We start from the raw sequence: 25,868 nt of genomic DNA on the forward strand, positions 1-25,868 counted from the left end.
ACAGATTGTGTGTTGGTTTTGAAAATATTTCCCCATATTTCGGCACAATAAATCATGTATGGCAGTAATAATGTACAATATAATGTATACAACGATTTCTTATTCAGAATATCTTTGGTTTGATACAAGATACCTAGGGTTTTAGATATTTTTCTTTTAACATTTTCTACGTGTGATTTCCAGCACAATTTTGCATCAATTATAACACCAAGAAATTTTATTTCATTTACTTTTTCAATTTCAATTGAGTCAACAATGATTTTGACTGAATGCCTAATTAGTCTATTCCCAAAGATTATAAACTTTGACATATCTAAATTCAATGATAATTTGTTTGTATCAAACCATTTTAAAAAAATATATTTAGCTCTTTTTTCCACAGTACTCAGAAGCTGCTCCAGATTTTCTCCTGAGCAATATAAAGTTGTGTCGTCAGCAAATAGAACTTTAAAAAAAATAATTGATATACAGCACGTCATTAATATATAATATGAATAATTTAGGGCCAAGCACCGATCCTTGGGGGACCCCATGGGTAATCTTCACATGATTTGATTTGAAATGATTAAAATACACATAGACTGGTTTCTATCATCTAGGTAGCTCTTAATCCATCTATATGACAGACCTCTTATGCCATCTCTTTCCATCTTTTCCATAAATATGTTATGCTCTATCGTACCAAATGCTTTTTTTTTAAATCTATAAAAATCCATCCATCCATCCATCCATCCATTTTCTTAACCACTTATTCCTGACAAGGGTCGCAGGGGTGCTGGAGCCTATTCCAGCTGGCTTGGGGCAGTAGGCGGTGTACACTCTGAACTGGTTGCCAGCCAATCGCAGATCTATAAAAATCCCAACTGTAAATTCTTTGTTATCTATACTTGTGGCAATTTCTTCCACAATCTCCATTACTGCTATAGAGGTGGATCTCTTTTCTTTAAAACTCATATTGACTTTCAGTTAGTTGATTATGTTTCTCAATAAAATTGTCAAGTCTATGTGAAAATAGTTTTTCTTGGATTTTTGAAAACTGTGGAAGTAATAATATTGGTCTGTAGTTAGTAAATAGATATTTCGCTCCACTTTTATAAATCAGGATAACTTTTGCAATTCTCATTTTAGTTGGGAAAATACCAGTTTTAAAGGATAAGTTACAGACATGGGTAAAAGGTTGCACCATATATTGTATAATATGTTTTATTAGCGCCATATCAATATTAAAAGAGTCTATAGATTTTTTATTTTTGAATGATTTAACGACATTTAATATTTCCAATATCATATACTCCACAAAGGAACATGGTGGAGGAATTCTTCTTAATATATTTATTTATTTCATATCTATTTTCTGGTTCGGGAATTTCTTTAGCTAATTTACAACCAACATTAATAAAATAATCATTGAATTCGTTAATAATATCAGTTATTTTAGAAATAATAATACATTTATCCTTTATACAATATTCTGGATGATTTATTTAAAAAACAAAAAAACAAAACGTTATTTATGTTGTTTAATATTCTCCATGTTCCCTGTTTTTTAGCGCCCTGTTTTTTTGTTTTTGTTTTTTTATTTTTTAGCGCCGTCCCTGTATGTGAACGTGTGTTTGCAGTACAGTATTTGGCCGTTTGCAGCGCCCTCGAGTTGCACACAAGAGCCCATTTGCTAACTAAATGTCACTCTTCAACCTTTAGATGGCAGTGCTAAAAAACTAAATGTTTACCTGTTAGTAAATAAATCGTCGTGCACTATGGAAGCCGAGTGTAATTTGATAAATAAACTTAATTTTTATTTTTACATGCGATGGATTTCCCCAGCAGTGATACTAAACTGTAGTTCCAAAGTTTAGCTACTATAGTCGTGTTTTCAGCACATTAGCAGCAATGACGGAGAGGTTGATTTGAAATCTCGACTCGTGCCTTCCTGAGTGGAGTTTGATTTGTCTCCTTGTGCGTGTGTGGTGGGTGTGAGAGATAGCGAGTGTGGGCGTGTGCCTGTACTTGTGGTGCATTTCTCAGGTGGCACTCGGAGAAAGGCTACAGTGGTGCACATTTCCTCCGAGCCGGAGCAGGTGAAAGCCGCGTGCAGCTACTTGCTCAAAATAAATCCTTCTTAGGTCTGCTGAGGACGGTGAGTTTAACCTCGCGTGTTCTTACTGCTGTAGGCTACTGCTGTCTTTTTGAACACGGAACGGCGAGTTATACCTACTTAACCTGTGGCGCGTATGGTATTTGTGAATGACACAATTTGTCAATAACTTTTGACAAACCTTTGATATGGAAATCAACGTTTGCGACACATTTGACGCAAATGGGTACAACTCTTGATGATGTCAAAGAAACGGTGTATTTAACTTAAATGTACAGTTCTTGGGTGGAAAATGTGTCGATGCAAATTGCGCCTTTTGCTGGTTTGTCAGTAAAGGTAGGAGCTGAGACTGTGTCAACAACACTTAACTAAAGTCTACAGTTTGAAAACCTAGGCTATGGTGGTACGGTACTGTATGGCGGCATAATGACCAATGTTTAGGGGTCGCTATGGTGTTGGATGTAATAGTGATGTAGGCTGCACATAACGTAATTGAGGTGCCGTTTTCAAGATTTTTGAGTTTTGAATTCCAGAGCAGTATTTCATTCAAATCTCCAAAAATTCCTCAATTTGTCAGGATTTTAGTCAATATGTATTGCTGTGTTAAAATTCCTAACAAGGGTGGTGTGAGAGATCATTAGAGGTGTAGTGGGAATCTCACTATCTGTCTTAAATTATTATTTGTCAATTACAAATACATTTGTTCTTCTACCTTCATCATTGATGAATAGTGAGTCTAATGACAAGGCAGAACAGATGTCAGACTGCACAATGAACCTAAATTCACTTGATGGCATTCATAAAAAAAATAAATCATGGCTACCTGTAGGGAATATCAGCATTGTTTTCATTTAACAGGCCCAGATTTCACACAAAGTAAATTTGTAAGTTGAGACAAGATAATTATCAGTTCAGTATCAATATTTTTGGTGAAATCTTTATTTGGTGGTGTGCTGTGAGATTTAACTCAAGCAAAATGGGTATTTTGGCTCAATAGAGATTGGGGAACACTGTTCTAAGCCACACAGGTGTTTCAAACGATCAGCTAATCAGCAAGCTCTGCATGAAGCCTGATAAAGATCCTCAGCTGTGGTTGGCTGAAGGAGACATGGAAAACAGGCTGGGTAGGGGTACTCGAAGACCGGGGTTGAGAACCACTGGTCTAAGCAATAGTGCACCACCGGTGTGCACTGGACATTGCTGCTGTCAGAGTATTCCGAGTTACATAACAGGTTGTCCTTCGCATTGTCCTGTACTTCTATCCAGGATTAAGAAGTAGCACTTCTACAATGAGGCATTATCGAGCTCTCTTGTGTGATATGACGATGAAAATCTTTACAATACTAAGAGAAGTATCGAGACACTTATATTTCACACTGAGTGAAAGTGATTTTTTTTTTGAGAGAGCTCTGAATTGTTCATTCAGCAGTCTTATCGACATATCATCATCATTGCTCTCTTTTTTTGAAAGTGAACATTGAAGAAAATAGTCTCCTCTTTGCATATTGCATTGGGTGAATGGTTAGCCTCACTATCACAGTTCTGAGGTGCAGCTCTGGCCCTTCTGTATGAAGTTTGCATTTGCATAATTGATTGTGAAATAAAAATGAATGAAAACCATCTCTAATGATGACTTAAAGTGAAATCAAGTTCCCAAATAGCAAAGTACTAAATTTCATGTTTACTTGAACAGATGTCAAAAGCTAATGGTAGGCATTTTGTGCATGTTCTACTAAAATTACAAGTTTTTTGCTAACATCCCATATAGCTGATACCAAATTGCATATTCACTCACCAGTTAAAAACGTGCTGTCTGTAAATGTTGGAGACCAGAGTATTTAAAAGACATTTTGTATGTTAAATAGCTATGGTTGTTTTCAGAATGAAGCATTTGGGAGAGCGCTGCAAGTCCAAAATGTAGTTTGAAGTGATGGAATTGGAAATGTTGATGTTTACCAAGCACCGATACCACTAGTAACTAGTTGGTTCATAATTAATTGATTCATTTTGACACCTCTAGATGTGTATATTCTGTGTAATATTGCGTTTAAAAATTGGGACAAAACACCTGGAAAAAGTGCAATGGCAGATGTCGTTACTAAATTGTTACAGTGTGTTGAAATTAAGAGTTGAATTTTGTCATAGGTGGCATATCACTTCTTCTTGTTTGTGACAGTAATAATCATGATAGGTCCCAATAATTAATGTTTCTTGCATTTGGAAAACTTCTACGCAAGCAGAAAATTGTTCCCAGTCGGCTATCATTTTGCCTGCATTACGCCAACACTGCTGTATGTCCTGATTTGTATAATCACGGTATTTAAAGTTGCACAATCATATATATCACATTGTGCAGGCCAAACAAATCATACTCCTGCAACATGCAAAAAGAACTGCGGCGGCAACATTGCCCATTTGACAGAAACAATTCTGGGTGCGCTTGGTTAGTACTAGTTCAGCTTCCACATCTGTTTGTGTGGGCATTCTTGTTTAACCCCCCACTCCCTCGCTCCCTGTTCAGTGTTCCTTTACTGCTACTACTGTGAAGCTACAAATGTTTGTTCAACTTCAAGTCGAATCGAGCCCTTGCTTGTTGAAGTGTGTAATTTGAACTGTGCATGTTGTCTGTACAGGGAGAGAGATTTTTGTTGGTGGCTGTGGATGGAATTACTGTCTGCTCTCCTCAGGTCAGACTTGTCATTTGAAAGAAGAGTCTGAAAAAAACAGAAAAAAACAAAAAAGAAACTGAATTTGAATTGCTTATGTTTGAATTTGAATCGCTAAACTTGAATAAATGCATTGAAACACTGAATTTGAATGACATATTAAATTTGTATTCAAATTCAATTGTTTGATTTGAATCATTGCATTGAAAATCAGAATCTTTCTGGGTTTAATGTCATGCCCGCATTTAACAACATGCCCTAAGGTATTACTGACACCTAGGGGTAAAAACAGTGCACAGCCCATAGCGATACACAGTAGGGGTTTATCTCAAGTCTCTTAATTGCAACGGTCCTAATCTCCTTGCGCCTCAAAATCAAAACATTGAGCATGACTCTTCAAAGGTGATGTATGAAAGCGCATCATTGCGAAGAAGGACATTAATTTAAAGGGACAGTTTGGATTTTTTTACATGAAATCTCTATTTCATCCTCACCTCCAGTGGTGTGCAATCAGCACTGACTTACCCCTGACAGCGTTCTGTGACACGAGTTCTGGTCCGGTGTTGGACGAGAGGAAAATAGTGGCTGGAGTCACGGAAATAAAGCGTTTTTCTTCTAAAAACAATTCGTGTTCAAAAGAGTGATACATTTGCATCACAATACTCCTTTCTGAAAAAAGTCAAGACGCCATTACCGCCAGGCACTACTTTTCTGTTCGTTTGTATCACTGCGCGGCACCCCGCATACAGCTGATAGACACGCACTAATCTACAAGTTGTTTGTCTTTTCGAAGGCGGAAGGCGTGTGTATCAGCTGTCTGCAGTAGAGATAGACCGATATGCTTTTTTCAGGGCCGATACCGATTCCGATTATCGGTAGTCAAGGAGGCAGATAACCGATATTTGAAGCCGATATTCATTTGCAGTAAAAGTTAAAATGTTGGCACCAAATTTTTGAATAATGCAAACCCTAACCGTTCTTTACAATGGATTCTCACACTGCACTTTTTATTAACATAATATATATACATATATACATATAATAACCGCTATGCAACAAGTAGTGGATGTGACCCAGAATGCAATGTGTGCGTCACGAGAGGTAAATATAATGACATTACTCTACTCTTAACATGGAACTAGACAATATAATAATGACAACTGTTAATATTCGGAACCTTTCTAACAAACATTATTTACTTGATTAAGTGAAAATGTGTGTGATTCCCTCCCCGAGTAGTTCAAGTAGCGAATTAGCTACTGGGTGTTAGCCTACATGCTAAGCTGAACACACCACTGTTAGCTAGCGGGGATTCAATGCAAGGCAATGCAGCTCCATTCATATAGTGCATTTAATACACAACATAATTCAATGTGTTTAGCTTATCATGGTGAAACGATCGGCGGAGTCTCTTCTCTTTTAACTTACCTTCGAAGCATGTGTGTCTCGCGTTGTGTCCGTGGGTGCGTGTGTGACCGGCTGCTGTTATACACGGCATACACTACTGATTGGTTCTGGCTCTTGCACGACTAACCAATCAAATGCTGCTATGGGCGTTACGTTGCTGGAGTTGGACTCCATAACAGACAGAGACGCTCTGGGCTGCATTCGAAGCGAAAAGACGGAGTTTTAAATGGATCGCTCATATCGGCCGTCAGATTAATAAAACAGACCGATACCGATATGTACCAATATGTCAAATATCGGCCTATCTCTAGACTCTGCAGCGTGTCGATCAGCTGCCTACAAGGCGCCGCGCAGTGATACGAACGAACAGAAAAATAGGGCCCAGCGGTAATGGAGTCTGACATTGTTTTTAGAAGAAAAACGCTTTATGTCCGTGACCCCAGCCAACTTGCCGCACTGTTTTCCTCTCGTCCAACACTGGACCAGAACTCGTGTCACAGAACGCTGTCAAGGGGTAAGTCAGTGATGATCGCACACACTCATTCACACACGCAAGCTTCTGTGAGTGAGTGAGTGAGTAAATGAGTGAGTGAGTGAGAAAAAAAAAAATCCCCGTTTGCGACACACCACCCCCAGCTCTGCGATTGGCTGGGTGTAAACACAGTCTTTCCACAGAAACATCCCACTGTTTACAAAACAAACACAAAATGGCAAAATACAGGCTGGGGGGGGGTTTTGGACAAAATCACCCCCACACGTGAAGAAAACCCCAGATCTGTAAATTGAGAAGTTGTTTGTGTTTGTTTAAATCCTGTATTTAAAAAGTGCATTTTTCTGAGTGAAACCGGCAGACTGCGACTTTAATATTGCCTTTATGGATTACTGTATGAGTTAAGCAGCAAAATCTCCTGTTTTTATCCATCCCAGGGGGCGGCCATTTTGCCACTTGCTGTCAACTGAAAATGATGTCGCAGTTACTCAGGGCTCAAGTAACGAACGACCAATCATGGCTCACCTGTTTTGTAATTGGTCATTACCTGAGCCATGAGTAACTGATGTCATTTTCAGGTGACAGCATGAGACAAAATGGCTGCCCCTGCTCCAGTTGGCGGAGTGGTGTCGTTGCTTGCCTTCGGTACAGGCGGCGTAGGTTGTCATCCCCACTTGGGAGACCATGTTTGTGTGAGTGTCTGTTTGCATGAGTGAGTGAAGTACCAAAAAAACCCAAAACAAACTATGGCTGCCTCCTGAAATAAAATCAGCTGGATTTTGCTGCTTAATTCATATTCAACAAACGCAATGTTAATTAAAACGCTGTATTTAGACAAGTTTGGGGCACATACAACATTATTGCTAAGAACATTTTTTAATTGACTTCTCCTTTAAAGCTGTTCTGTGTAACAATTTGTCCAAAAATATCTTTGCAATATCCTTTTTATTTGACCATATACGACTCAAACTAGAGGTGGGCAAAAAAAAAAATAAAAAAAAATAAAAATAAAAACAGCAAACTGAACTGATAGAACTGAAGTCACTGCTTTGCTCCTGCAACCCGTTTGTTTTAGCAAGCATACGCAGTGCGCTTTTTCTTGATTCTTTTAGTCTGAATATGCATCATTTGGCCGTGCCTCCTTCCACAGGGCAACTTTTGCGCATGTGAAATTTCGTGCTCGTGCACGTAGACGTGCACACGGGGGCCTGTGAGGAGATACTATAGGAGTCACTGTAGTTCAAATGTAGTGTCTGATAAAATCTATCAGTCCTTTTTTAAAATCCACAGCTTGTCCACATTGCTGCTATTTTTGATCTGGAGTCGTATCCCAGCCGTCTTTGTAAGTGTAAATCCAAGACTCTTTGGCAGCCAATCTCAGGGTAACCCGGGCGGCATGGCTCAGTGGTAGAGTGGTCATATCCCAACCCAGATGTTGTGGATTCGATCCCCCCGCCCTTGTGACCATGTCGAAGTGTTCTTGAGTAAGATGCTGAACCGCCTGTTGCTCCTCATGCTGCGCCATCACTTGGTGATTTATCTGTATGCTACCGATTAGGGATAACAATTAGGGCAATATCGTGATATTAAAACTGCCACAATATCATCGTCGTCATGTTCACAATATTTAAAAGGAACACATCTGTTAAAAAAGTCAGGTTGATTTCCATTTGTGCAGTCCTTGCACCCTCTAGTGGCTAGTTCATTAGTGCAATTTAATTTTCATTCGGGATGTTTTGGCGTTCTATGTTTAAAATCCACGCTAATTGTAGATGAAGGGAAACCTAATTTGCTTATGAAGCGATCAATGTGTGCTTGCATTAGCAAATAAGTGCCTCAATATTGTTATTAGAGATTGTAGGTGGTTTATATGCATTCCTGTTATGTACAAATGCACAATATTGTGCTTTTTTTTAGTATGAGCCCTTTTTTTTTCTTACAATATTGTGATCTTATTTAAATATCACCAACTCCCCCACAATATCGTGATAATTATCGTATCGTGACGTTCGTATCGTGATGTTTGGATATGATTACATCCCTACTACCAATGTCTGATGGCAGTTATGTAACATTCCTGGCTCCAATGCATGTTCAAAATTAATAGTCAAATAATGATCATTGTGAGCAGCTCCTCATTTTCCGGACTATGATTTTTGATCCTTTCCTCCAGATTACCGGTACACTGACTTCCTTCAAACCCTTCTGAGGTCTTTTTCTCATTTACCTCATGTGACCAGGAACAGGGGAGGGGGCCATCATTTGTCCCCTCCTCTGTTTTTGGGTGGAGGGCGGTTCTTGAGAGGACTGAGTTTACCTGGTAGTCACGCAGCCACCTACCCACCAGCATTCTCATGTAAACACAGGACTCAATCATACCTCCCACCCTGGACTCGTCTGTCTCTCAATTTTCTTGCCCGGTCTGAATTGCTGAAAGCAAAAAAAGTGTACCCTTGTAACGCAGCGCCTTGGGCTCCCAGCCTCCCGCCTCCCTCTTAAGACCACGTCATATACTGCGTAGTCTTCCCTCTCCTGTCTATACGCGCCTGCCCACAAAAGCGCTAATGTGATGTGATGCATGAGTGTGCGGTGCAGCGTGGGGTTGTATATGTGTGTGTGCGTGTTTGTATGCGGAGGAGGAATGCCTGTGTGGAGGATTGTGTGTGTGACGGCACATAGTCAAGTACATGCCAGACTGAAGCAGGGAGGGGGGCGATCTGTGCTGCCATGAATTTTCTCTCCCCACTGAATATTTTTTGACTGCGCAGCTAGAGAGGAATACTGAGCTAGAAGTTACAGGTCTGGTAAGTTGTGTCCTTGATAAGTACACGTGCCTCTATGCTTTTCTGTATCACTATTATATATGTGTGCGTGTGTGTAACATATATCTGCACACATAAAGTGCATTTGGAAAGTGAATGGTCCGTGGACTTTGAATTTTGCCTTGTACAATGTTAGTCAATCATTCAACATGGAAAAGTTAGCCATAATCAAAATGCTTTTTCAACATGTATTTGATCTCGGAATGCAGCATCATCTTAGATATGATCCTTTGATTATAGTGTGGAAGGTAAATCAAACAATTTCTAGACAGACCAGGACATTCTTCAACGCATCTCACTGAGTGGCGAAGGCTTGCGAGGGTGCGCGCACGTAGCAAGTGTTGCATTTTCCGCAGGCTTCGTTGCAGAGACGCTTGCCAGACACACTTATACTTCCAAACCGTTTGTCTTGTCGCCATCAAATTTTGAACATGTTCAAAATTTCTCGAGGGGTATAAATCGCTCCAAGCAAGACGATTCGATCCGATAAACGTATGGTTCGATTTTAAAATGGAACAATTCGGTTCGGTTCAGTAGGATTACGGTTCTTTTCAATTCGGTGTAGCGGTGCAACGATTATTTGATTACTCAACAGTTAGTCAATTGTCAAATTAATTTACAATTATTTTGATACTCCTTTAATCATTTGAATCTTATTTTAAAATTGTCTAAATATCGTAATTTGCAGATTTGCAAACTGCTTTTATTTTGTAATACAGTCAACATTTTTTGTATTGTTCCGACATGTTACAGACCAAATTAGTGACTATCTTTTAAAATCTTTTAAAGTGCCATTTGAACATGCATCTGCCGAATAAAAAATTCCACTCGTAAGTTGTAACTACAACTGAATATCTTTTCCAAAGTGCCATCTTACTAAATGTAAATTTAGTTTTAGTTATCATCATGCATCATGATCAGTCAGGTCTGTTTCGCAACCAGGGTTATGTGTGCATATCAAGGGGATAAATGGAAACTTAGGTGGCTCATGAAAATAAAATTAACCTGCTATACTTTTGCTGCAGTCGAAGATGGTCGGAAGTCGGATAGAGCAGAGTTGTTGTTTTTTCCCAAAGCGTTTTTTTCCTGAAAGCGTTCGAGGTGAAGGTAAACAACCAAAATAGCGGATAGTGATAAATTGTTTTTTATTTTGGTCCTCAAAACTAATTTTGACCTCTAGAAAACGTACCTTTTTGCAATTTTGCTTCATTTATAGTTTTAATCTTATTTCTTACGCATTCCATACAGTTTAAGCGATACTTCTCTTATTTAAACATTTTTGGCAGTCAAACATTAATATTTTGCCAATAATAAATTTGATTTTTTCATGACTTTTCATGTACATTTAGTACCTTTAAAAACACATTTTGCAACCTGCTGTCGACTGAAAATGACATCACAAGGGCTCAGGTAACCAATCACAGCTCACCTGTTTTCTAGGTTTGGTTATGTGACATTCACAAGCTGAGCTGTGATTACATTTAACATGAACATAAGTTGTTTTAGTCAAAGCAGGCTTCCCCAATCTTGATCACCGAGGGCCGGAGTACTGCAGGTTTTAGATGTTTCGGCCACTAACACACCTGATTCATGACTCATGAGCAAGTGAAGCAAACCCTTATCGATTCAGAGCTGTGAACAATTGAGCTTACAAAAAGCCGCTCGGAACACATTGTGTTCATATCTTGAGGGCTTATTACAGAAAACAAATCTGGCATGAGAGAAATTGCAAGTAAGCTGCTCATTTCCTTATTCTATTATAATTCAGACATGGCGAGAGGTATAAAAGCTTCAGAGGTTGAAGTGGCAATAAGTAATATCCACTTTAATATTGGGGCCGATTGATTGCTGTTTTTGGATATTATAATATAATATAAACAAAATTATACACCTTTATCCAGATAAATAACACTGAAATGTAATGGACTCTTCCACATTGGGTGTCCACATCCCGTCAGCTTGCCAATTCATAATGATAACATGGGAAGGATGTTTATACTCAAAACAGAATTGGTGCAGCACACTGCAGCGTTGGCAGGAGGGGCTATGCCTCTTCTTTGAAAAGTAAAAACTTATGATGCAATTTTGACCTAGAAAAGACTAAGACTATTGAATATACCTGTTTCACAATTCTACCTTATCACCCATTTAATGACAGAGGTTATTTTGCACTCATTGGCATCCCAGTAGCTTGTAACATATTGACAGCTGAAACTGTTATGCCATTTGACCTCTGCACTGGAAATGCTTAATGTTTTACCATGCATCAAGTCTTTTGGTTCAATGCTACACCATTCCTCTACAAAGTTTTGTGTATTCATTTGTGTAAACCTGCTGTGTCCTTAGTTCATGTTTTCCATTCATTCATTGGCATCTCTGACTGACAAAGGCTCATAAAGGGGGGAAAAAAAACAAAAAAAAACAAAAACAAAACAAAACGGTGGCCTCAGACTATTGCACAAAATTGCATTTTGATAGAGCGGCATAGAAACACAAGCAAAACAAAAAAAGATTAAATCAACACCTCATTAGTGGACACACTGCACCTGTTTCTTTTCAACAAATCGCTCTCATCTTATTATTATTAATGCCCAGTGCAGCCCATGATCCATTGTCCAAGTAGTTTTGATGACTTCATTGCATCATTTGCTCGCTGTGTCACAACATATTACACAGAGTGAATTTGGTTCGGCAATAAAGATAATAAACCCATACCTTAGGTAGGACTGCTTATATTGTCCTCTTAAAGCAGTGTTTCTCAATTCCGGTCCTCAGGCCCCCCTAGCCAGCCTGTTTTCCATGTCTCCTAATTGAAACGCAGGTGAGGATCGTTATCAGGCTTCTTCAGAGCTGGCTGATTAGCTGTCATTGGAATCAGCTGCATTGGGAATTGGGAGACATGGAAAACACGCTGGCTAGGGGGGCCTGAGGACCGGAATTGAGAAACACTGTCTGAAAGAGATACTTGACTAATTGAGCCATTTACAGCAGTAAATAGTTTATATTTTGTCCAGAATTAATTTCATAACTTCATTATTTTTCATGTACAACTAATACTTAAAAACACATTTTTCCACTTGCTGTCAACTTAAGATGACATCACACATGCTGAGGAAATGGGTAACGACTAACGACAAATCATGGCTCACCTGTTTTCTGGGTTTGGTGAACAAGCTGAGCCATGATTGGTCGTTACCTGTTTCCTGAGCACTTCAGTTGACAGCAAGTGGCAAAATGAGTTTTTAAAGGTTTTAATTGTTCATGAAAAATAATGAAGTTATCACTTCTTCTAAACTGCTGAAAATTACTGAGTCGAGTATCCCTTTAAATACAGCTTTTTGTTCTTAGAAAGTGGTATGTACGAATTTGTACTCACTATGCCTGTTGCCCATTTTCAAGAAGTTGTGTAAATGTGTTGTTGTTGTTGTTGTTGTTGTTGTTGTTTTTAAACTAATTTTGAGTTCTCATGGGCTTGCTGTTTTCCCCTGGTACGATTGTTTTGTTTTGTATTAACAGACGCACAGGCGGGTGCACCTGATTTTCAAAATAAAACTTACTTCATATTCTGCTGATCAAAATAAAAATATTCAGTCTCTGTCCGGTCCGGTACTAAATGGCCTGCTGGTTGGGGACCTTTTCCTGTACCGCTCGTTTCCTAGGGTTGAATGGTTGGTTTGGGTACTTCCAATTTGGTCATACACCAGAAGAGACCATCACATTTTGGATTTGATTGTCATTGATGAGAATCTCGAGCAGTGTAAAAAGAAGCTTGTTTCACTGATGCCAGAGCCAAAGTGAAACAATGGCTGAGTAGAAACTCTCACATTTTTGCTTGGTTCCAGCAGTAATACCCCAGTGCAGCTCAGACCATGTGAAGAGTTCTGAGTTCTGGCCATGTATGGCCACTCGATGTGCTCTGGATCTTTTCTTACCGTGAGGGCAAATAGAGAGCAGCTCACCATCATCTCATCAGCTATCTCATTAGTAGTTGATGTTTATGTGCATCCAGGTATTTTTCTGTTAAGACTGATGATGCAACGCAAAAGAACATGCTAGATGACTACATAATAGTTTGATCCACACTATCGTTACCACAGGACCACTTTGTGATCGGAATGGCAAACAGCCAATCTGATCTTTGTCTGCATTGTGCATTCATTTGTACATTCCATGTATCTTGCAGCGTTCTGGGCCTCTCAGTCACTATTAATGTTTTTCATGAATAGTTTTTAGATATTTGTAATATTTTGACATACTCCGTAGAATCGCATAGTACTCTCAATGAGTAATTTCCCTATAGTTGTGTCATCACCAAGTTGAGCTGCTATCATTTCTGTGGAGTCCTTTGCTTCATTCGAGCACACCCTGTCACAAACCTGTCATCAGTCATTTCCTAGTACACTAAACACTGAGCGTTTATATCGCGTTGGAACAGGCCAAAATAGACCTGCCCTCAACTGTGACTGCTGGCGGATAGAATGTTGATCACTCAGGCACACGTACACACACATTTTTGAGAGTTGAGGCTGTTATTTCTATAGCAACCGCTTTTTGCTGTGGATGTGATTCGACAAAAAACCTTGTGTAGTCTTGGACTGCTCCCTTTCCTACTCCTGGCTGCGTTTTTGCTGACTGCAGAAGTGCTGCTGTAATGTGACGCAGTGGTGTGCTTGCCAAATGTTTCAGTCAAGGAAAGGTGAGCCTGCTGCTCCCTTACAGGTCTTGTGGGAAAAGAAGTCTTGTAGATATGTACATATCTCTTACATATTGATACGATATGAAGTTGCTACATCGTATTGAGTTTATTTCGTGTGAATGTATAGTTTTGCAGCTTTATTTTTAAAAAATAAAAATATTAATTATGTCCTATTGTTGGCATTCGTGTTATATGGTACCCGTGTCTAATGTATGAGATCTGCCCACTCCCTTCTAATAATTTTATCAAACTCTACATCTTTCAGTAATGAGATGTTAAAACGCCATATCGGGGGAAGTTTAAAGGTAGAGTCAATTTGTAGAGTGAAAGAGACTGGTGCATGATCACTTATAATTATAGAATGTATTTTTATAGCAGTTTTATCAACAATAGAATTATTTGTAAGGAAAAAATCAATTCTTGAGAATGATCGGTGCACCGCAGAGAAGAAAGTAAATTCCTTCTTAGTTGGGTTTTGAAGTCTCCAGCCATCGCTGAGGCCAAAATCCTCCATATATTCATCTATTACTTTAGCGGATCGTAATCGCCTTGTATATATCGTATTATTAGAACGATCTATTAACGGGTTTAAGACCGTGTTAAAATCACCTCAAATAATAATAGTAGAATTTGTTGCTAAATCGAGTAACCGAGAGAAAAATTCATGGAAAAAATCCAGGTCATCATTATTTGGGGCATATAAATTACCAATTGTATATACTTTATTAAATATAGTTACCTGGATAATAATATATCGGCCCTCTAAATCTGTTACTATATTATTTAGAGTAAAGAATAAATTCTTATGTATAAGTATAGAGACATTTTTATTATCTAATGAAAGAATTACATTTTTCCATGCGGCAAAATAATCAAACTCAATGTATTTTTAGTTAATCGTAATTACCACTCGATAATGTTCAACTATTGGATGGCAGTGCACATTTTTGTTAATGTCTGACTGGTCCAATTCAGGTAAAAGCATAAAATTCCATATGAAACTTATTGCATGTCTTTGCCATATACATGGGCCAATATCGTGATATTTTTTTGATATATTGTGCAGCCCTAGTAACTGTTAATATGATGTCATCAGCAGCAGCCCCGCCCATCCCTAAACGCACACTCTGTATGTATTGCGTAAGGCCTCATTGTCTGTGGGGGACTATACATTTTGTGTGAGGTGACACATTTGCGCAAATGTGCAGTTGTGTGGGTATGCGTAAAATATGTATGAATGAATGGTTTCTTTTCAGCTCCTTACAACAAAACTAAATAGCTACTACATTCACCATTATAATTCTCAATTGTTTTACATTTGATCAATTTCACTATAAGCATGAATTATTTTACATTTTATTTTTTTTCTTAAACCCCAACAGCGAAGTAGGCTATGCAGCTTCAACATCATCAAGTCCATTCCACAATTTTACACCCTAAACTTAAACGCATTTTATGTTAGTCTTCACTTTACATGTTTGAAACATAAATAAACCCCTTAAATTATAGTTGTTATCTTTACTTTAAAGAAATTCTGAATACAAACAGCCTTGTAGGTTGCATGAAAAAGTATTTTCAAATAATGCGTGCAAATATCCGCATCCATTGTGCATAAGCACTCCAATGAGGTTTCCCAAATTAGCACTATTTGTTTAAGGAAAGAGAGCGGCATTGTACCATTGATGATCCTCGACATCTGACCAATCAGAGGGAGCGCTCCGACCAGCATTTGACATGTCGTCCCTCCAATCCATAGAGATAAATAATCACTAAAAGGGAGCCTCAGCTGGTTGAGGACATGCAAACCTAGCACCAGACCTTAAATCAGGAGTCCCCGGTGATCTCTTCCATTCATTTTTATTGAGGTAATTGTGTTGGGCTCAAGTAATTTAATCATCTCATCAAATTCTTTACTGATTCTTACACTGATTTGGTTTGTTAGAAACATCAGACTTGCCGTTTTAATACCAGAGAAATACATCATTTTATAACTGGTGCATCATAACTTACTACTTGAATGTTTACTGTCAAGCACCTCTGAGGTACGAAGATGCCGTAGTGGCACACGGTCTCGACGTTTGGTTGCATTGTTAGTGAGAGAATAGTCGCCGTGTTTCTGCAGGGGCAGCATATCTAAGAATAGGACCACATGATGCTGACAATTTAATTTTGAAGTATAATATAGACATATAAGTACAATTATAAATACATGTGGGTCTCATGGGTCTAACTGGTATCTGTTTTTAACTTGGGTATTTCCTTAACTTAAACACAAATACACAAATAGATTCTCTCCCCTGTCCTCACAAAAACAGCACAATCATGGAGGCAGGGATTGGAATGGAACAAAATGTCTAATTTTGAATGTTTCCTCACACAATTAAATGAATAGAAATATATTAAAATGTAAGAGTGTTGCATGGACTTAACGGAGCTATAATAACACCCCATAGTTATTAATTTCATGTATATGATAGCTCAAACATGGGGGGGGGGAGAAAGTTGGAAGTAGTTTGAGCATTGCCTCAACCTCTGTTTGGAATGTAATTAAGGACAGATAGACGGGTTGTGAGTCGTGAAGGTTGGCCTCAAGCAACTTTTACACAGTTGGATGATGACAGCCGAGTGATTGCCTGAAGGTAGCTGCAGTCCTGTTTTCATGACCCTAATGTGCTGCTGACTGGCTGCTCTTTGCTCGTAGGGACGGTTCATTTATGTGCAGAGAGGAAAGCCGATAGACATGCCAAGTGAATTGACACCCTAATTGGTTTTAGCTTCCTCTGTTAGTGAAACCACCTTTCATGCCAAAGGCGTGTTCCAGAGCTTGTTCTCATGAGAATTATGTGTGATTTTGCGCACAACATAATTCAATCTTAATCTGTAGAAAACATCATCATAAACCTCTTCCGGGTTAGAAGAAATTTGCAAAAGGAAAAAAAGGAAACAACAAAAATAAAAATCATGTTTTACAGAATCAATCTGTCACGCCATCAATAGATAGATAAATAAACCTAGATTTTAACCCGATTCATGTCTTTAATGAATGTACGCTAACCTTAGCATCATATCTTTTATATTGTATTGTCTAAAGCAAAAATAAGTCCTGTTCCAATATTTTTGGAGGGAATTGTATAAGCAGTCTTCAATGACATCATTGGAGGTGTATTTTTCACAACAGTTGTGGTTGAAATTGTTGGGTTCCGCTGTGTTTACTGTATAAACAGTACAACGTCATTCAGTTTGGACAGCACGAAGTTAAAGGGACCCTGCTTCGGCATGGTAATCACTTGCCAAGTGTATATTCTTTTTTTTTTTTTTTTTTTTCTCTCCCTGGAATTGCATTCTGTCCTGACAGAGACCTGACTGTCATTGGTAGATAATGAAGATGGCACGCTGTCCTTAATCTGATCATCTTTATATAGCTGCTCCTCCCTTCACTTTGCTGCTGACCTATATACACACATGCATTGGTGCGTGCACACAGTACAGTATATTTGCAACAACTGATATTGATAAAGAGGGGTACTTATTGGGTGAAAACTTCAAACATTAGTGATGCTGAGCATGTCTAACTGCCAATACTAATTGCGATTCAGACAATTTATGTGGAACATTTGATATTTAATCACTCCACAAGGTGTTTTGGCCTATGGAAAAAGATGCAATTATTCCCTTAATTGAGGGAGGTCACCAACAATGGTCCATGAGGGCCCCAATCCTTTGTGTTTTAGATGTTTCCCTTCTCCAACACCTGGTTCAAATCAGCTCATCAGAGCTCTGCAGAAGCCTGATAACTACTCTGATTATTAGAATCTGGTGTGTTGGAGGAGGGAAACGTCTAAAACAAGCAGGATAAGGAGCCCACGAGGGCCCGAGTTTGATGATCCCTCCATAAGTCTTTGTTGAGCCGGCATTAAATTGAGCCCTGCATCAATCAACTTCATCCTGCAGAGGGCAGCACATGTCTAGTCATCCGTCATGGTGATGTAGTCGGCACATGCTGCTGCTTTTCTTGTAAACCGCACAGGTTCAAATGTAGGTTCTTTTTTCCAGACAAAATTTATTATTATTATTATTTATTTATTTATGTACTGTATTTATTTATTTATTTCCCAGTTAAGAAAGAATTCGCCTAGACGCTTATGTCGGAGTTCCTTTTTTTCTAGACAAAATCTAGCAAGGTAAGCGAATTCTCTCTTTACTGGGGGGGGGAATATTTATTTATTTATTTTTGTCTAAGAGAAGTCTCTCTTTACCGGAAAAAATATATATTTTTGTCTGGAAAAAATAAAGTCCAAACTCGTTAAAAACTAGACAAGATGAACACCATAGTTACAAGGGGTACAAGTGTCTACAAAAAAACAAAACAAGAACAAATATTAAGCAAAGGTGTGTTTCTGTAAGAGGTGTAAATTTGTGGAATAATTTTGGTAATGAGCTGAAAAGATGCAAGTCACTTGCTGAGTTTAAAAAAATGTTTAATATTAAAGTTCAAGAGTATTATTTAAATCAGACATGATTTAACAATTGCAGAAATGTAATTTATTTTCTTCGATGTACCAGTATGAGTGTAATGAAAATTGTATATGTGAGTATGTGGATGTGTTATTATCGTGTATTTTTATTCATTTTATGTATATGCGCTATATGAGCAGGATCATATATTTTCTTTTATTGAAATATAACCTATTGTATTATAAATGAAATAAGTTAAAAGATACAATGAATAAGGAGTAGGACTAGATAAGTTTTCAACTTCTTCCTACTCCCGTTTGAACATGTAAATTGTCATTAATTGATTTTATGTTTCTTTTTTATTTTAAATTTTCTTTTCTGCTACTTGTCTATGTGTTTATACATACAGTATGTTCAATAAACAAACGAGGGTCAACTATAGGTTTTGTAGCATACTGACTTTTATCTTGAAGTGTTCCCGTAACTATATCTGCTGCACAGTACAGTTGACAGTTTTCTTTTCTTCTGCTCCTTTTCAGATTTTTTCTTCTATGAATGCAGCAATAACACTCATCCCATTTGGATACTGAAGTGACACTATCAAACCTGAGTCCAGACAATGGATTGGACCTTTGATCAATGTAGAATCTAAGGATGTTCAGCTTCTGTTCTGTTTGTTCAGCTCAATGTGTTTGAATACTCTTGCAACATTGTAGGGTGACTTAAAGCTCCTTACAGTAAGATGAGCGTTTGTAAGCCCAGTGAGAGTGTCGCCGATGAGAAGAAGGGCGACACCAGCATGAGACTCTCTCTTCACGGTGCAGGCGACCACAATGGAAATGCTTTTTCAACGTCCTCATCTTCGTCCTCGACGTCTTTCTGTTTGGGGGAATCATCTCCAGAGTCGTTGTGCAGTCAGAGCAGCGTCAGCAGCGGATATACTGACAGTCCACAAGATTATAACATGCTGGATGTCACCCTGAAAACTACTTTGACTGAAACCAAAATTGTAGAGGATGCCATTTGTAACTGGGGGCGAGGTGACCAAAGTATGCTGGACAAAAATGACGATGGCGCTTTTGCAAAAATTCAAACAGCAAATGAGATTTCAGAATCAAACGATAACTCTGCATCAGTTTACCTTGATGCCAGCTCTGGTGATCACCGAGAAACCAGGAATGACAATGAGAACCTTGGACTGCCCCTATCTCTGATGTCCGACGCTGCTGACCATGTTCATCGTGACAACAGAAATAGAGCAAGACGTGGCTCATCAACTCCAGACTCAGAAGCAACAGAAATTCTTGCAGATGATGATGTGCCTGATAATAATGATGCTGACGATGAAGCTTTGTATTTTTCAATCAGCTCAGACAATGGTGTGCAGAGAACCAGCGAAGCCTACTTAAACTCAACTGATCCAAGCCTGTTTAGCAGTACGGACTCTGGACTGATGCTTGAGCACCAGATGACTGTGAGTGATCAGAAATTAGAAGTATTGTTGGAAGAAGTACAGATTACATGTCCGCTAACGTCTGAGGACATTTGTGAAAACACCCACAAATTAGCTGGTACTCCATCTGCAGTCAGTTTAGTCCAAGATGCCAAAGTCATTGCACGTTTAGTACATTGCACTAAAAAGTATGCAATGGTCCCCAAACTAACTAGCAGCCCAAAGAGAGTAAAACTCAAATCAGACTATGCGGTTGTTCCCTTGGCTGCAGCTTCCAAAATATCAAACCGTGATGAAAATAGGCTGTTCAAATTGGACCTTAAAAACATCAAGGCTAAAGTTGGATCACGACCAGCCCAGTCACCACCAAAAATAAATGGCCAGGTACTGTGTTTTTGATTCAATACTGTATATTGTTGGTGACAAATTTCTTGTGCTAACCTTTTTCACGTATTTGTTTGTTGTAGAATAAATCTGTTTCAGAAACTGAAAAGAAGGCAGCTCATATAAAGGAGGAAGCGAAGACTTTTTATGTTGGTAAAAGGCAAATACCACCTGCTGCTACTATCAAAGTGGCTCGGCTTCTGAAACCCATCAGAGGACGGAGCATTAACATCAACACCAGCCATAGGGCAGCAGTCAGTGACTCAAAAAGGCCAAATGTGGCCTTCAGTGGAACACTTTCACACTGCACCAGTGACATCCGCACAGAGGTGACTGAGGAACAATACCAGGTCACAGCTAGACAGGTAGTCCAGGAGCTGTCTGATAAATGTGCAGCCCAGTCGAAGCATCAGAGTTCATTACCTGGTGAAGAATGTGTGGAGGGCTATTGGGAGGGGACTGGCGAGCCTGAACTGATTCTGGCCCATTTGGACAAATCAAAGAATCACGCCTGGGTAAGTCCTCTTTTGATCAATCTGAGCTCATCAAATTCAGGATTGTGTTATGTTTTCCATCAAATAAAATCAATCATCAGAGCAAAGAGTGACTATTTTGAAGAAACTAGAATAGAAAACATGTTTTCAATTATTTCTCCTATATTTAAAGTATATAACTCCACATGTTATTTATTCCATAGTTTTGATGCGTTCAGTGAGATGTAAATAGTCATGAAAATGCATTGCATGAAGTGTGTCCAAACTTTTGGCCTCTACTATATATATACTCGAGTCACTTTGAAATGTAGTATTTTGTTGCCATCAGCTGTAACATATTAGTGATAACATGTGGCAATTGTATATTGGGTGGGGCTATATTCGTTGTGGTTGTTTTCATTATAATAGTCCCACAATTCTTGGTTCCATGGTGGGCTTGAGAAGTTTGAAATTCTTGGACTAAAACAGGTGGGGGACTAAAAAACTGTATTTGTATGAACTAGAGTTGTTGGTTGGATGAAAAACAATTGAAAATGACAATTCAGAACTTAAAGCTTCATAATTTACATCTAGTGTACAAATGAGTTTTTTGTTCACTCAAGGTTTGCTAGATGTACAGTACACTGTGTACAATTGTACATACAGCTGACAGGAACAGCAAGAAGCGCACATGCATGTGAGCGTGGTCTGTGTTCAATGTATGTCTACTTCTCGTACATCTGCATGTGTTGCTTTTGGTGTATGCTTTGAAAAACATGTTCCCCTGACAAGTCTAAAACCTGCCCCAATAGTCTCTCATGGAGCCTAAGGGTCGTGTCAGCGAAGGGTGTGTTCCAAACACTTTGGCTGTAATGTACGCAAACACAAACCTATACGTGTACATACATGAGACAAATATGTACTTGAGTCGAGCTACTCCATGCAACAAGTGTTTTATTATTAACTTTCAGGATCATGATAACATAGCTCAGTTCGGTTTACCGTGCAAACATGTCTTGATGGTTCGCTTAGTAGATCTTCATAATCCTTGTTTGTGGTAGTTCAAAAACAGTATTAGAAGCAGCAGATAATCATTTACACGAGACCCAGCTAGTTTGTTTACACCTGTGTTTGGGAATGCAAGAATAATCACCTGGCTCTGCCTCAGAAAAGTCAAGTTGATTTATGAGTTTAATTTGTCCCATCAGTTTGTAACTCAAATCACTCTGCTTTGAAATGAATTGAAATTCCATTTCTTTTCCAACCCGTTTTTATGTTTGATATAGTATAATTACACTGAATTGTAAAATATGAAGAATTAAACTGGTTTCATACATTGTAATGAAAGCAAAAATCACACAAACGTAGTCCATTTGTGTGTTGTGCCTTTAAATGACGTGGCAGAGTGAAGCGAGTGCCTTCTTTCTCTCCTTGCGGATCACTCCACGTTCTCTCTCCAGCGTGCACAGCAGAGTTGCTTACATTCCAACAAGTACAATCACTTGCACGTTTCTCTTTCTCGGGAGCCACACTCAGAGCTGATTCGAAGTAAAAGGAAGCACATGAACCATAATGCGTAAACCCCCAAATTTGTGAACCAATTTGTTAAATGGACCAAGAAGTTCCATCTTAATTGCTCAATTCTTTTATCACTTCACTGGAGCGGTGAAGGGTCTGGAGAGCATTTTTAAATCTAGTCATTGCATGTAAGTCTAATACACCAAAAGTGACTGAGCGACCGGTCATATCTTGTCAAGGAACTGCTATACTCTAAAACAAGTACTGTAGGTGTTTAAGTGTCTTTGCTTTGTGTTAGTTGATGTGAAATAGTGGTGAGGAGATGTAAGGTCATCTTTGCGACAATGAGGATTTTGAAAGACAATTTGAGCAGAAATTGTGTCCTCCACAAGGTTTTTTTTTTTTTTCCTGTGGTTTTTAACTCTTTGACCACCAAAAACGTTTAATGACGTATTCTAAAATCCTAATGAATGCCGCCAAAAACGTTAATTTACGTTTATTACGGGGGGGGGGGGGGGGGGTCTCTCAATGGGCAGCACAACGTCTTGTGCAGCGCTGCCTTGTCACTAAACAAAAAATATTAGTGTCAAAGTCACTGTTGTGTAAAAAAATGTATCTTTTCACAAAAAGCTCGTTTTTCTCTTAATATTTTTGTATTTTCGCTTATGTCATTCAAATGACCTAATTTCAAATGGTGATTGCTAAAGAACGGAATAAGGTAGAAACATACTTTTTTTTCCTCATGAAAGAATGGAATCCAATCTTTCATATGGTGTCCATATTTATGTCGTCATACTGCACAATATTCTGTTTGCTTTGAAAGATGAGTGAAAATGCTCCAAATCGGCTGGCACTGGGGTTTTTTTTGGATAACGTTTGGCAGTCAAAGAGTTAAAGACTTTTCTTGCCTGAAAGATTTTCGAAAAGTATTCCTCTTGACAGAAATTGGCCCCTGTCCATTTTGTTGACGCTAACAATTGAGCAATGATAAGTAAGAACAACACACACACTTTTACACACGCGTGCACACACCAAGATTTCATCCACAAACTCACTCCATGCGTGCTGGTGTGTGTAGAGTAATGGTGTTGTGGAACATGGAATGCTTGAGTTATGAGTGAGAGAAAAATCAGAAGAAGTCAGAAAAAGTCTGAGCCTGGACGTTTCACACAATGAGATTTTTGTTTGCACCCCCCTCATGTTTTTTCCCTGCTTCCACTTTTCCTCCCCTTTTTTTTTTTCCCTCGTCCTTTACTCACTTTACACGCGCACTCTCCCTCACTCCTCCCCTCTGCTCCTTCACTGCCTCCCTTCGCTCTTCTCTCAGTCCTCATTTCTGAGTGTGAGCAGGGAATGGCTAAGACTATGGTTTCAGTGCACAGCTCTGAGCTCGGGCCCCTCGGCTGGAACTCTGTCACTAAGCATAAACTCTTCCTGCAGAGAGTCTCCAAATTGGGGCCCACTGTAAAGCAGCCAGGGAAAAGCATTCGAGTGGATAAGGGAGTCCTTCCACCTCCAGAGACTGGACCCCCAGGACCAGAGGGCCCCAGGCTCCGGCAAGGCCAGACTAATGGACCTATGTTGAAAGAAGTTGGTCAGAGTCACTGGGATGGATCTCCAGTGAGAGTGAGACACATTCACAGTCAGAGCCACGGTGAGTCAAAGTTAAGCTATTTGAAGCCTGGAATCAGAACCACAACAGTACGCTAGTCATACAATACTTCTTAGCTGTGTACATGTGTGTGTGCTTCTTGTACATGCGTGCATGCGTGTGTGTAATGGAACAAAAATTCAAGTTCCTCTCTGGAGCAGGTTCAGGAAATGAGCAGTCTGACACAGTGGAGCTGACAGTTAAAATACCTTCCACATACCACCAAACCACACAGCCATACACATTGTTTTGGACCTTGCAGCATGCGTGACGGCTGCACTCTTTCGACACGTGACACAAGATGCGGACTGACGGTACAATATAAACAGAAACGTCAGAAACGTGATATCCTCGTGCTGTAATGTTACGTCTCTGTCTGCATTTACACTATAACTAGTCTCATACTGCTCATCATCAAACAGCTTGCATGTAAGAACAAATTCCCCGCTATCCTTATCCTTCTTTTTCCTTCCTGAGTGAAAGCTTCAAGCTGTCTCTCTTTGTAAACAGTGTGATGAGATGAAACACTGCGACTCTCAACTTAAGCACTATGTCCCCTGCTGGGTGTCCCATAGCCTGTAATTCTACTCTTGTGTGTGTAATGGGGCCTTTGTTTGCCATGATAACTTGCTGTTATTTACATTGTGGAAAATGTTTAAGTCGTGCATCTGTAAAATTAAACTTATTTGCCATAAAGCCCATACTCTGATGGACAATGGCTCGTCTGTCCTGGCCTTGCTGAGCCACAGGAAGAGAAACCACTGCCGCTTGACCCCAGACTAAGATTTTCATCAATAGATTCTTTTGTGTGTATGTCTGACAAAAAACCGATTCGACCGAACCATCGGTCGTCAAGGGGAGCTAAACGGCCGTATCGGTAGCAGAATTGTTTTGTTTACATTTCAGTAGCAGCACTATTCAAGCTACTTCCGTGTTTACAGAGAGCTAGCAAAGTAGCGCTCAGAGACGCTTCATTCCCCGGATGTTGTAAACATAATGCAAAGACGTTACGCACCTTGGGGAGGAGCCTACCGTCAACGCCGTGCTCGCGACACGGCGCGCGCGCGCACAACGAGTGACAACATGCAACAGTTAGCAGAAGCCGGTGCCGTACATCTCGGTATTTCCCATGGCTATCGAGTCCTCTCGGTGCACTTGTATGTCCCGGGCCGGCGTTGGTACTGCGCGCGAGCCAAAAAGAATAACTCCCGTGACGATCCAATGCATGGATTCAAACGACACAGGTATGTCCCACAGCCAACACACCAGCTAAGCTAACAGCACACTGCAAGTATCTCATTTCTCAGTTTGTGGCTCCCTGTCAATGTATACAACTAGCATGAGCAGCAGGGAACTGAGAAGTGCCCGCAATTACGTCATCAAACTCAAAATGAACGACAGCCCAAAAAAACAAAACAAACAGTAGTGATTCCGTGGTCATCATCGTGTCTCAGATTAAAAAAACAAAAAAGATGTCATACATTAACCAAAAATGAATGCAATGGCAAAGAAAAACAAAAATTGTTAAAAACAAAAATTGTTAATAAAAAGGGAAATGCACTTTTGGAAATATTTTTGGACATATTAAGTTGTTAAAATGTGTTTGATAGATTTATTGTTCCATAAGGTGGCTTCATATTTCTTTTGGATGGACGGTAGGTTTATTTCATGTCTTAAATTTATGTTTCTGAAATACTTCACAATGTGGACATATTCTGTTTAATTGTGTTGGTGTCTTTTTAAAGGTTAAATATTTAT

The 25,868-nt window shown here is 39.2% G+C and overlaps 1 protein-coding gene across 3 annotated transcripts in view; it reads left to right on the top strand.

Annotated features, from left to right (window-relative positions):
- Positions 1-1,891: 1,891 nt before the first annotated feature.
- LOC144020370 (uncharacterized) overlaps positions 1,892-25,868 on the top strand; it is an 80,287-nt gene continuing 56,310 nt past the window's right edge. The window contains exons 1-4 of one of the 3 annotated variants that reach the window (XM_077523755.1): positions 1,892-2,137; positions 19,171-20,468; positions 20,552-20,983; positions 23,900-24,113. In XM_077523755.1, the coding sequence (XP_077379881.1) occupies positions 19,374-20,468; positions 20,552-20,983; positions 23,900-24,113 (1,741 nt within the window). In that variant the 5' untranslated portion in view covers positions 1,892-2,137; positions 19,171-19,373. Of the gene's footprint in view, positions 2,138-2,303; positions 2,432-9,196; positions 9,463-19,170; positions 20,469-20,551; positions 20,984-23,899; positions 24,114-25,868 lie in introns of those variants that run through there. The other 2 variants (XM_077523757.1, XM_077523756.1) reach the window with 2 other exon arrangements.

The sequence above is a fragment of the Festucalex cinctus genome, chromosome 6, assembly GCF_051991245.1.
Source record: "Festucalex cinctus isolate MCC-2025b chromosome 6, RoL_Fcin_1.0, whole genome shotgun sequence".
Lineage (NCBI taxonomy): Eukaryota > Metazoa > Chordata > Actinopteri > Syngnathiformes > Syngnathidae > Festucalex > Festucalex cinctus.